Source organism: Oncorhynchus masou, unplaced genomic scaffold (genome assembly GCF_036934945.1).
Source record: "Oncorhynchus masou masou isolate Uvic2021 unplaced genomic scaffold, UVic_Omas_1.1 unplaced_scaffold_658, whole genome shotgun sequence".
NCBI classification, from domain to species: Eukaryota; Metazoa; Chordata; class Actinopteri; order Salmoniformes; family Salmonidae; genus Oncorhynchus; species Oncorhynchus masou.
In genome coordinates this window covers 270,125-283,715 of record NW_027013020.1, presented here as the reverse complement: position 1 = coordinate 283,715, position 13,591 = coordinate 270,125, and the positions used below count along the sequence as shown (strand labels likewise).

Below are 13,591 nucleotides of genomic sequence, written 5' to 3'. Positions count from 1 at the left end.
CCTGCTCTCTCCTTCCTTTCCTCCGGTGAGACTGGCCAGAGAGAGGGGACACAGTCTTCCACCTGCTCTCTCCTTCCTTTCCTCCGGTGAGACTGGCCAGAGAGAGGGGACACAGTCTTCCACCTGCTCTCTCCTTCCTTTCCTCTGGTGAGACTGGCCAGAGAGGGGACACAGTCTTCCACCTGCTCTCTCCTTCCTTTCCTCCGGTGAGACTGGCCAGAGAGAGGGGACACAGTCTTCCACCTGCTCTCTCCTTCCTTTCCTCCGGTGAGACTGGCCAGAGAGGGGACACAGTCTTCCACCTGCTCTTTCCTTCCTTTCCTCTGGTGAGACTGGCCAGAGAGAGGGGACACCGTCTTCCACCTGCTCTCTCCTTCCTTTCCTCTGGTGAGACTGGCCAGAGAGAGGGGACACTGTCTTCCACCTGCTCTCTCCTTCCTTTCCTCTGGAGAGACTGGCCAGAGAGAGGGGATACTGTCTTCCACCTGCTCTCTCCTTCCTTTCCTCTGGAGAGACTGGCCAGAGAGAGGGGACACAGTCTTCCACCTGCTCTCTCCTTCCTTTCCTCTGGAGAGACTGACCAGAGAGAGGGGACACTGTCTTCCACCTGCTCTCTCCTTCCTTTCCTCTGGAGAGACTGACCAGAGAGAGGGGACACAGTCTTCCACCTGCTCTCTCCTTCCTTTCCTCTGGTGAGACTGGCCAGAGAGAGAGGACACAGTCTTCCACCTGCTCTCTCCTTCCTTTCCTCCGGTGAGACTGACCAGAGAGAGGGGACACCGTCTTCCACCTGCTCTCTCCTTCCTTTCCTCCGGTGAGACTGACCAGAGAGAGGAGACACTGTCTTCCACCTGCTCTCCTTCCTTTCCTCTGGTGAGACTGGCCAGAGAGAGGAGACTCTGTCTTCCACCTGCTCTCTCCTTCCTTTCCTCTGGTGAGACTGGCCAGAGAGGAGACTCTGTCTTCCACCTGCTCTCTCCTTCCTTTCCTCTGGAGAGACTGACCAGAGAGAGGGGACACAGTCTTCCACCTGCTCTCTCCTTCCTTTCCTCTGGTGAGACTGACCAGAGAGAGGGGACACAGTCTTCCACCTGCTCTCTCCTTCCTTTCCTCCGGTGAGACTGACCAGAGAGAGGAGACACTGTCTTCCACCTGCTCTCTCCTTCCTTTCCTCCGGTGAGACTGACCAGAGAGAGGAGACACTGTCTTCCACCTGCTCTCTCCTTCCTTTCCTCTGGAGAGACTGACCAGAGAGAGGAGACACTGTCTTCCACCTGCTCTCTCCTTCCTTTCCTCTGGAGAGACTGACCAGAGAGAGGAGACACTGTCTTCCACCTGCTCTCTCCTTCCTTTCCTCTGGAGAGACTGACCAGAGAGAGGGGACACTGTCTTCCACCTGCTCTCTCCTTCCTTTCCTCTGGAGAGACTGGCCAGAGAGAGGGGACACAGTCTTCCACCTGCTCTCTCCTTCCTTTCCTCTGGTGAGACTGACCAGAGAGAGGGGACACAGTCTTCCACCTGCTCTCTCCTTCCTTTCCTCCGGTGAGACTGACCAGAGAGAGGGGACACAGTCTTCCACCTGCTCTCTCCTTCCTTTCCTCTGGTGAGACTGGCCAGAGAGAGGGGACACAGTCTTCCACCTGCTCTCTCCTTCCTTTCCTCTGGTGAGACTGACCAGAGAGAGGGACACAGTCTTCCACCTGCTCTCTCCTTCCTTTCCTCTGGTGAGACTGGCCAGAGAGAGGGGACACAGTCTTCCACCTGCTCTCTCCTTCCTTTCCTCTGGTGAGACTGGCCAGAGAGAGGGGACACAGTCTTCCACCTGCTCTCTCCTTCCTTTCCTCCGGTGAGACTGACCAGAGAGAGGGGATACAGTCTTCCACCTGCTCTCTCCTTCCTTTCCTCTGGTGAGACTGGCCAGAGAGAGGGGACACAGTCTCCCACCTGCTCTCTCCTTCCTTTCCTCCGGTGAGACTGGCCAGAGAGAGGGGATACTGTCTTCCACCTGATGCCGAAACTCAAGTCGCACCGCATCTGCCTCATGTACAAATTCATGTTGTTCCTATGACCAGAGAAAGTTAAATATTCCTTCATATTAAAATCAACACGATGAGCTGCTAATAATAATAATAAAACGCAAGGCTATCGATACTTGGCTACTCATTCATTGCAGCTGCAGCCCGAGCGGAAGTACGGAGAAGCTCGTTTTGTAATATCGTTGAATAAAAACAATGACAGTGCTGAATATAAACTTAAACATGAAGTCACTCATAAAAACAGCAGCTCTTTGCTGTGTTCGTTGCCAGTCTCTCTGTGGTCATGGTTTTAAAAGTGATTCAATCTTACGCAGGCTAGTAGCCTATTAAACGTGTCTGTAGCCAGGATCATGGATGCGCTGTTGCCACGGTGATTTGAGCTATCCGATTGGACAGAGCAGTAGGTTCACTCGATTTAGTCACAGATTTGCAGGTCCACTGGGAAGGCGGTGAGTTTATCTCATAGGAACACTTTGCTTACTGGGTGCGCAGGACTTTTGAAGCAAGTGCACCTAACGTCAACAGCTCAACACGCTTTTAAAAAAGGAGCGCAAGCCTTTATCGTTTCTTGGCGTTTCTACAGAAATATCGCTATTGACTGGTTGGCAACCACTGGTCTAGACTCTGATGCATTACTCTGTACACATATAGTCTCGACCATACCTCAGTGGTATATACAGAGACGCCTATCCCTGTTTACAGATACCTCAAAAGGGTACACACTGCCTGTTACCCCGAGCTGACAAGGTAAACATCTGTCGTTAATCCACTGTTCCTAGGCTTTCATTGTAAATAAGAATGTGTTCTCTAAACCTTGCAGTAAGGCACTAGATATATCTGTAAATGTTAATAGGCCCGCTTGTACCCGTTTGAGGTATCTGTAAACGGCAATAGGCCGTGTGTACCAGTTTCAGGTATCTGTAAATGTAATTTATTTTATTTTACCTTAATTTAACTAGGCAAGGGCCCTTTTTTCAGAATTCAGAATTTTCGCCTGACTGCCTTGCCCAAAGTAAACTGCCTGTTACTCAGGCCCAGAAGCCAGGATATGTATATAATTGATATCATTGGGCAGAAAACATTTTGAAGTTTGTAGAAATGTTAAAATAATGTATGAGACTATAACTCAATTGATATGGTAGGAGAAAATTCAAAGAGACACCACCACGGAATATTTTATTTTGAGGTTCCAGGCTCTTATAATGGAAAGCAATGGGTCCTATGCAATTCCAGCTCCCAGATTGCAATTTCTATGGCTTCCACTAGGTGTCAACAGTCTTTGTTCAAGGTTTCAGGCGTGTTTCTTCCAAAACGAGGAAGAATTTGGAGTTTTGGTACAAAGAGTCACAGTGGAAAATCAGTCTGTCGGCGCGTGAGGAAGAGGACGCGTTATTGAACATACTTCTTTATGAAATATTATAGTTTCTCTCTATTTTAGGGTACCTGACGATTAAATAGAAACCTTGTTTGAACAAAGTTTAAGCGGTAGCTTTTTGGATTCCTTTGTCTGCATGTTGAATGAGTGGATTACTGAAAGATGGCACCAACTAAACTGACTTTTTGGGATATAAAAAAGGATTTTATCTAACAAAACAACCATTCATGTTGTAGCTGGGACCCTTGGGATTAAAAACAGAGGAAGATTTTCAAAGAGTAAGTGACTATTTAATCGCTATTCGTGATTTTATGAACCCTGTGCTGGTTGAAAAATATGTTGATGTGGGGCGCTATCCTCAAACAATCAGATGGTATGCTTTTGATGTAAAGCCTATTGTAAGCAGTACAATGCAGTTAGAGTTACCCGAATTTAAGCTTTTAACCGATATAACATACTTGTATGTTCATAAATGTTTAATATTACGATTATTTATTTGAATTGCGTGCCCTCCAATTTCACCGGATGTTGTCGACAGGTGTTTCGCTAGCAAGTGTTAACCTCTTCACAGTTCTCACTGCTCTGCAGTTGTAGTTTTCTTTCAAACACTTTGAGCTATGCTTGATTGAGTTGCCTGGCACATTTGAACCAATAGAATGGTTCCAAAAGTGCAAACCCTGCATCAGGAAGGCTCATAGAAACAGCCAAAGAAAACAATACAGACTCTGCTTGCCACTGCTCTGCACCAATGATGGAAGGGCGTGACTGCTTGAAGAACCCAGCTCTGCACCAATGATGGAAGGGCGTGACTCCTTGAAGAACCCAGCTCTGCACCAATGATGGAAGGGCGTGACTGCTTGAAGAACCCAGCTCTGCACCAATGATGGAAGGGCGTGACTGCTTGAAGAACCCAGCTCTGCACCAATGATGGAAGGGCGTGACTGCTTGAAGAACCCAGCTCTGCACCAATGATGGAAGGGCGTGACTGCTTGAAGAACCCAGCTCTGCACCAATGATGGAAGGGCGTGACTGCTTGAAAGAAAAGATAAACACTGTTCCTGCTAGTGTCACTGTTTTTATTAAAGCTTACGTGTCCACTGTCTTGGCCTTCACCAGTGGGCCTGAGTCCTTAACAAGAGGCAACATCCAAATCAAATCACTGAAATGAGCAGCACTGAATGGTTCACTGAGTGATGAATTGCAGTCATTGTTTGAGAATACTAGTGCCCCTACACAGTAAATGGAGTCATTATGATTGGTTATGAAGAATAATGAAATGTGTTGTGGCATTGCTATCCAGGTGGATAGTTTAGGTATTATAGCAGTAGCCAGTTATAACATTGTCAAATTCTCTGTTCCTCTTTAGATTGTAATGTTCTTAAAGGGAAATAGAAAAGGTCAAATACGAAGTAGGCTTTACCTTGTGGAAGCAGCATTCAACTCTACGGGTCAACTCTCTTGGCTTATCAGCCCCCCTCCCCCAGGCCTGGGCTAATCAGCCCCCCCCCTTCCCCCAGGCCTGGGCTAATCAGCCACTCCCTCCCCCCTCCCCCAGGTCTGGGCTAATCACCCCCTCCCCTAGGCCTGGGCTAATCAGCCACTCCCTCCCCCCTCCCTCCACCAGGCCTGGGCTAATTAGTACAACCTCCTGTCTCTATCCAGGCCACCAGGCCAGCCACCAGCCCATTGGCTGCCTCAGTATTCCACACAGGACCTGTTCACCAGCCTGAGAAATACCCTCTCTATAGCCCTCTCTCTTTCCCCCTCTCAACCTCCCTCTCTCTAGCGCTCTCTCTTTCTCCCGCTCAACCTCCCTCTCTCTAGCCCTCTCTCTTTCTCCCTCTCAACCTCCATCTCTCTAGCCCTCTCTCTTTCTCCCTCTCAACCTCCATCTCTCTAGCCCTCTCTCTTTCTCCCTCTCAACCTCCCTCTCTCTAGCCCTCTCTCTTTCTCCCTCTCAACCTCCCTCTCTCTAGCCCTCTTTCTCCCTCTCAACCTCCCTCTCTCTAGCCCTCTTTCTCCCTCTCAACCTCCCTCTCTCTAGCCCTCTTTCGCACTCTCAACCTCCCTCTCTCTAGCCCTCTTTCTCCCTCTCAACCTCCCTCTCTCTAGCCCTCTTTCTCCCTCTCAACCTCCCTCTCTCTAGCCCTCTTTCTCCCTCTCAACCTCCATCTCTCTAGCCCTCTTTCGCCCTCTCAACCTCCCTCTCTCTAGCCCTCTTTCTCCCTCTCAACCTCCCTCTCTCTAGCCCTCTCTCTCGCTCTCAACCTCCCTCTCTCTAGCCCTCTCTCCCTCTCAACCTCCCTCCCTCTAGCCCTCTCTCCTTCTCAACCTCCCTCTCTCTAGCCCTCTCACCCTCTCTCTCTGTCGCTCTCCCTCTCACCCTCCCAGCATCTCTATTGCTCACCCTCCCTCTCTCTCTCTCTCCCTCATTCTTTCTCCCCTGATCTCTCTTCTCCCACCCCTTTATCCTTTTCCTAGATCAGCACAGCACAATCAATAGTAAGGCCTCAGCCATCAAATGAGAAGCAAAAGACAGACCTTTCAGTGTGTCCAAAGCTATTTCTTCTTCTTTTGTACTTGACTTTTGAACAGGGCTGACCTAAATGTTATTTATAGACTGTCTTTGATATTGAATTAAAACACTTCGAAATGACAGTCACGTGCTGAGCTCTGTCTCCGCAATGCACGTCTGTGTGCTTATGTTGATTTTTGTCTATCTCCATCAGACACGTTCATGGTACAACTGGTTCAAACACCAAAACCAACTATCTTAATTTGAGGACAGGTCAAAACATATGAGGCGGCAGTGTAGCCTAGTGGTTAGAGCATTGGACTAGTAACTGGGAGGTTGCAAGTTCAAACCCCCGACCTGACAAGGTACAAACCTGTCGTTCTGCCCCTGAACAGGCAGTTAACCCACTGTTCCTAGGCCGTCATTGAAAATAAGAATTTGTTCTTAACTGACTTGCCGAGTTAAATAAAAGTAAAAATGAAATTTTCATGGATATTTAGCGAGCTTTCTGTTTCTATCTAATTTGTCCCCGGAGACATAGCCGCCAGAAGTCGTGGTGCTGAAGCACCCCCTAAAATATATATTTGTGTGTATATATATATACACACACACACATATACACACAGTGGGGCAAAAAAGTATTTAATCAGCCACCAATTGTGCAAGTTCTCCCACTTAAAAAGATGAGAGAGGCCTGTAATTTTCATCATAGGTACACTTCAACTATGACAGACAGTGAGAAAAAAATCCAGAAAATCACATTGTAGGATTTGTTTATGAATTTATTTGCAAATTATGGTGGAATATAAGTATTTGGTCAATAAACTTTTGTTGTCTCAATACCTTGTTATATACCCTTTGTTGGCAATGACAGTGGTCAAACGTCAAACGCCTCTCATCTTTTTAAGTGGGAAAACTTGCACAATTGGTGGCTGACTAAATACTTTTTTGCCCCACTGTATGTTTGTATATATATATAGTACCAGTCAAAAGTTTGGACACTCATTCAAGGGTTTTTCTTTATTTTTACTATTTATTTATTTTAAAATTGTAGAATAATAGTGAATAACTATTAATAACTATTAAATAACACATATGGGCTCATGTAGTAACCAAAAAAGTTTTAAACAAATAAAAATGTATTTTATATTTGAGATTCTTCAAAGTAGCCACAATTTGCCTTGACAGCTTTGCACACTCTTGGCATTCTCTCAACCAGCATTACCTGGAATGCTTTTCCAACAGTCTTGAAGAAGTTCCCACATATGCTGAGCACTTGTTTGATGCTTTTCCTTCCCTCTGCTGTCAGACATATCTCAAATCATCTCAATTAGGTTCAGGTCGGGTGATTGTGAAGGCGAGGTCATCTGATGCAGCACTCCATCACTTCTTTCTTGGTCAAATAGCCCTTACACAGCCTAGAGGTGTGTTTTGAGCCATTGTCCTGTTGAAAAACAAATTATAGTCTTTGCAGCAATTCAACCATGAAGGCCTGATTCACGCCGTCTCCTCTGAACAGTTGATGTTGAGATGTGTCTGTTACTTTAACTCTTATTTGGCATTTATTTGGCCTGCAATTTCTGAGGTTAGTAACTCTAATGAACTTATCTTCTGCAGCAGAAGTAACTCTGGGTCTTCTTTTCCTGCGGTGGTCCTCATGAGAGCCAGTTTCATCATAGTGCTTGCTGGTTTTTGCAACTTCACTTGAAGAAACTTTAGAAGTTCTTGAAATTTTACAGATTGACTGACCTTCTTGTCTTAAAGTAATGATGGTCTATCATTTCTCTTAACTTATTTGAGCTGTTCTTGCCATAATATGGACTAGGACTTTTACCAAATAGGGCTATCTTCTGTATACCACCCCTACCTAGTCACAACATGACTGATTGGCTCAAACATATTAAGAAGGAAAGAAATTCCACAAATTAACTTAACAAGGCACACCTGTTAATTGAAATGCATTCCAGGTGGCTAACTCATGAAGCTGTTTGAGAGAATGCCAAGAGTGTGCAAAGCTGTCAGCAAGGCAAAGGGTGGCTACTTTTAAAAAATCAAAAAAATATTTTGATTTGTTTAACACTTTGTTGGTTACTACATGATTCCATATGTGTTATTGCATAGTTTTGATGTCTTCACTATTATTCTACAATGTAGAATTTTTTTTTTTTTTTTACAAACTTGAATGAGTAGGTGTGTCCAAGCTTTTGACTGGTACTGTATATTTACATTTACATTTAAGTCATTTAGCAGACGCTCTTATCCAGAGCGACTTACAAATTGGTGAATTCACCTTCTGACATCCAGTGGAACAGCCACTTTACAATAGTGCATCTAAATCATTTAAGGGGGGGGGGGGGGGTGAGAGGGATTACTTATCCTATCCTAGGTATTCCTTGAAGAGGTGGGGTTTCAGGTGTCTCCGGTATATATTTCACAAAGGTAGTTCACTGGGCCTATTAGAGGAACACATTTTATTTTGAAAATGTTGATTTTTGATTTTTTTGTGACTGAGAGTTGGAACCTTGAATGACTAGCCTACACGGAATAGCCAGGTTAAAATATATAATACTTTCTGAAAGGGTCAAGGGGTATAAGTCCACTATATAGCATGAGAACACGACCAGTCAGAACTGGGGTATTTGTGATGAACAGTCCTTCTTTGTGTTAACCCTTCCCGTCTGTCTAGGTGAATTCCCCAGCTCCGGTGGAGCAGTACAAGCGGGCGTTCGCCCGTCAACGAGCCCGTGACCTGGCACAGCATGCAGACACATTGCTCTCCAAGGACAAGGAGATCGCCGCCCTGCAGCAGGAGTGTAGGGAGATGGAGACGCGCTTGGGCACAGCCAAGGTACACAATGCCATATCCCAGCAGCAGCCAATTCATCCCCTGAACACGGTCTTTCCATAACAACCTGGAGTTTGTGTTTTAGATGGACTACTTTGTAGACGGACCATTACATAATCCCCGATCTAAAACAAAACCTTGCATGTCAAATAACTAGTCACTCATTATGTAATCAATTTTATTTATTTTACCTTTATTTAACCAGGCAAGTCAGTAAAGAACAAATTCTTATTTTCAATGACGGCCTAGGAACAGTGGGTTAACTTCCTGTTCAGGGGCAGAAAGACAGATTTGTACCTTGTCAGCTCGGGGGTTTGAACTTGCAACCTTCCGGTTACTAGTCCAACGCTCTAACCACCCCAATAACTGGTGGTTCTGCTCCTCTTCTTGCTCAAACTCATCCAAAGCACTGAACATTTCAATAAGAAACCCTATTATCTAAGAGGAGCAGTCGGCCCACTGAAGGATCACTGTATCATGCATTGTAGTCAGTCCTATTCACCAACCTCCTCAAAGGTCTATAATGCCTCAGGTCTGCCCTCTGCTGGGCAGGATAAACCCTCTCTCTAAGCCTGAACTGGTGACTGGGCTGTACTGATGCACATGTGTAGATGGATGTCAGTGGTGACAAGAGGTTGGAAATAACTATTTTAAAAGTGTTTCTCTCTTTGACTGTCTGTGACTAAGATCTCATTTTCCTGGACTTAACATCTGCTTGGGAGTACTATCCCTGGGTGAACTGAATTGATGATAGGTTGTTTTATCCAGCAGTAATGTATGTGCCTGTAATGCCTGTGAGGCAGTTGTTTTGGGGGTAATACATCCAGCAGATGTTAAGTCCAGGAAAATGAATCTTAGTCACAGACAGTCAAAGAGAGAAATAATTTTAAAAAAATGGCCATTTACAACCTCCCTTTCCACAAGGGCTCAACGGCAGACAATGGCATCTAGGATTTGCCAGCTCACTTCCCGCCAGAACCAGTGAACAAATAACATAACAATTACATTCTTATTTAGTTTAATTAATTAACAATTTCAGAAACAAAGTTATGCAACACCCAATGCCCCTGTGTGAAAAAAGTAATTTCCCCCTTTATACTCAATAACATGTCGTCAAAAAAGTTATTCTTTTGACTCATCTCTCCATGGAACATTCTTCCAATTGTCTTGATGATCATCCAGGTACTTTCAGGTGCTTTTGTGGCAAATTTGAGTCAACCTTTTGGATGACATGGGTCCCATTATGTCCGGTGAAAACCAAACAGTGCATTCCACTGTAAGAACCTCGGTCAAGCGTGGTGGTGGGAGTGTGATGGGGATGTTTTGCTGCCTCAGGACCTGGACGACTTGCCTTTAAAATAGAAAGGAATGCTCTGTATCAGACACTTCTACAGGATAATGTCAGGCCATCTGTCTGTGAGCTGAAGAACAGCCGGGTCATGCAGCAAGATAATTATCCAAAATACACAATCAAGTCTATGTGAAAATGGCTAAAAAGCAACACATTTGACATTTTTGAATGGCCTAGTCCAAGTCCAGATCTAATCCCATTTGAGATGTTGTGGCAGGACTTTAAACGAGCAGTTCATGTTTGAAAACCCACAAATGTGGCTGAGTTAAAACAGTTCTGCATGGAAGAGTGGGACAAAATTCCTCCACAGCGAAGTGAGACTGAGCAACAACTACAGGAAGAGTGGGACAAAATTCCTCCACAGCGAAGTGAGAGACTGATCAGCAACTACAGGAAGACTGGGACAAAATTCCTCCACAGCGAAGTGAGACTGATCAACAACTACAGGAAGAGTGGGACAAAATTCCTCCACAGCGAAGTGAGACTGATCAACAACTACAGGAAGACTGGGACAAAATTCCTCCACAGCGAAGTGAGAGACTGATCAACAACTACAGGAAGACTGGGACAAAATTCCTCCACAGCGAAGTGAGAGACTGATCAACAACTACAGGAAGCGTTTGGTTGGAGTCATTGCAGCTGAAGGAGGCTCAACCAGTTATTGAGTTTTAGGGGGCAAGTACTTTTTCACACCAGGGCATTGGGTGTTGCATAACTTTGTTCATGAAATAAATTAAAATAAGTATGTAATTGTTGTTATTTGTTCACTCTGGTTCCCTTTATCTAATATTAGGTTTTGGGTTGAAGATCTGATAACATTCAGTGTCAAAAATATGCAAAAATAGAGAAAATTAGAAAGGGGGCAAGTATATATTTTTCTGTATGTTGAAATATCTTTGACCTCTGTGTTGCAGGGCTCCCCAGTCCCGTCTGGCGTAGTGGAGTTTGAGAGGCTGCTGAGGGAGTCCCAGAAGGAGGTGCTGAGGCTCCAGAGGCAACTGTCAATCTCCTCCTCCAGAGTCACCTTCTCTAATGACACCTCCTCTAAAGACACCTCCTCTAAAGACACCTCCTGTAAAGACACCTCCTCCAGAGTCACCTCCTCTAAAGACACCTCCTGTAAAGACACCTCCTCCAGAGTGACCTCCTCTAAAGAAACCTCCTGGAAAGACACTTCCTCCAGAGTCACCTCCTCTAATGACACCCCCTGTAAAGACACTTCCTCCAGAGTGACCTCCCCTAAAGACACTTCCTCCAGAGTCACCTCCCCTAAAGACACCTCCTCCAGAGTCACCTCCCCTAAAGACACCTCCTCCAGAGTCACCTCCCCTAAAGACACCTCCTGCAGAGTCATCTCCCCTAAAGACACCTCCTCTAAAGACACCTCCTCCAGAGTCATCTCCCCTAAAGACACTTCCTGTAAAGACACCTCCTCCAGAGTCACCTCCTCTAATGACACCTCCTGTAAAGACACCTCCTCCAGAGTCACCTCCTCTAAAGACACCTCCTTCAGAGTCACCTCCTCTAAAGAGATCTCCTCCAGAGACACCTCCTATAAAGACACCTCCTCCAGAGTCACATCCCCTAAAGACACCTCCTCCAGAGTCACCTCCCCTAAAGACACCTCCTCCAGAGTCACCTCCCCTAAAGACACCTCCTCCAGAGTCACCTCCCCTAAAGACACCTCCTCCAGAGTCACCTCCCCTAAAGACACCTCCTCCAGAGTCACCTCCCCTAAAGACACCTCCTCCAGAGTCACCTCCCCTAAAGACACCTGCTCCAGAGTCACCTTCCTTAAAGACGCCTCCTGGAAAGACACCTCTTGTAAAGACACCTCTTGTAAAGAGCCCCCCGGCAGGAAACACAACGGACACGGAAGGCCCTGCATAACAAAGGAGGAAAGGGAGGAGAAGGTAAGGAAGGATTGGATCTATTTCCTCTCTCTCAGCCATAGGCTGCTCTGCCCAGCTACAACACTAACCCCTGGCTCTCTCTCGGCCATAGGCTGCTCTGCCCAGCTACAACACTAACCCCTGGCTCTCTCTCGGCCATAGGCTGCTCTGCCCAAGTTCTAACACTGCCCCCTGTTGATGATAAAGTGCACTACATCAGACTGAGGTATAAGAACTAAAATCCTGTTAGATGACAAGCTCAAATCAACAGACCTGGGTTCAAAACTACTTGAAATCATTTCAAATACTTTAGCTGTGCTTGATTGAGCTTCACTGTTGCTGTGTAACCAATAGAAAACTCTAAATGCACAAACCACGCCCACCTTTTCAAATTATTTTTGTTATATTTCAAATGGTATATTCCCACCTTATGTCAGTCATTAGAATCGTATGTAAAACATTACTACAAGCCCCAGAAACATAGAAGTACCAGCTGTCTATCTAAGTGTCCACATAAGTGGTATTTATCCTCAAACACCACATTTTGCCTCCAGTTTTCCTCCATCCAGATGTTGAGATTTTAAACCATCCAGCTGCTCTGCAGTGAGTACAGCAAGTTCTGTGGCGTTTCCCAAAAGGCAGTGCAAGCAGTGATGTGACGCACCGCGTTTAGTGCCAAATTTGAGAAGCTAAGTGACAGACACGAACCGGGTCATCTGTCTTCACTACAAGGGGTGAATGGGTGTATGATGGGCCCTTAGTATTGTAGCCCTGCAGTCAGGCAGGACAGTTAGGATTATGTGCTGTGCGTTTGCATTTGTTAATTTGGAATTTGGTTCGCTGCGGGGTTTTTCTTGGCTTAGTGTCTGTTTACGTTGGCATTAGCTGCTGTTATATAATGGGTATGTGTGCTGTGCTGACTACAGTGATCTGCCTGACTGCCAGAGGACATAATGAGATGATTCCCTGTCTTGAATTTGCGCCAGATCAGGTCACATGCTTCCTCGGCTCTCTCTGCAACACCGATGACTAAAGAGTTCTTCGAAATGAATCTTTCCCGCACATTCACTCCACCACACCTAGACGTAACACCATTATACACCACACAGGGGCGGCAGCGTAGCCTCGTGGTTAGAGCGTTGGACTAGTAACCGGAAGGTTGCAAATTCAAACCCCCGAGCTGACAAGGTACAAATCTGTCGTTCTGCCCCTGAACAGGCAGTCAACCCACTGTTCCGAGGCCGTCATTGAAAATAAGAATTTGTTCTTAACTGACTTGCCTAGTTAAATAAAGATACAATTAAAAAATCAGGAAATATTCACATTTTGGTTGCAGGCCCATTAAGATACAAATTAATAAAATAAAACTGATTTAAAAATAAATCAATCTTGGGCCTCCCGAGTGGCACAGCGGTCTAAGGAAATGCATCGCACTGCTGGAGGCATTACTACAGACCCGGGTTCATTCCCGGGCTGTGCCACAACCCAGCCCGGGATGACTCACAATTGGCCCAGCGTCGTCAAGTTTAGAGGAGAGTTTTGCCGGGGGTCTTTACTTGGCTCACCGCGCTCTAGCG

The 13,591-nt window shown here is 45.8% G+C and overlaps 1 protein-coding gene across 1 annotated transcript in view; it reads left to right on the top strand.

The window, feature by feature from the left end:
- LOC135536736 (RIMS-binding protein 3-like) overlaps positions 1–12,197 on the top strand; it is a 107,953-nt gene extending 95,756 nt beyond the window's left edge. Inside the window, exons 4-6 of the mRNA XM_064962988.1 lie at positions 8,613–8,774; positions 11,037–12,035; positions 12,177–12,197. Of these exons, the coding sequence (XP_064819060.1) occupies positions 8,613–8,774; positions 11,037–12,035; positions 12,177–12,197 (1,182 nt within the window). The remainder of the gene's footprint in view (positions 1–8,612; positions 8,775–11,036; positions 12,036–12,176) is intronic.
- Positions 12,198–13,591: the final 1,394 nt, after the last annotated feature.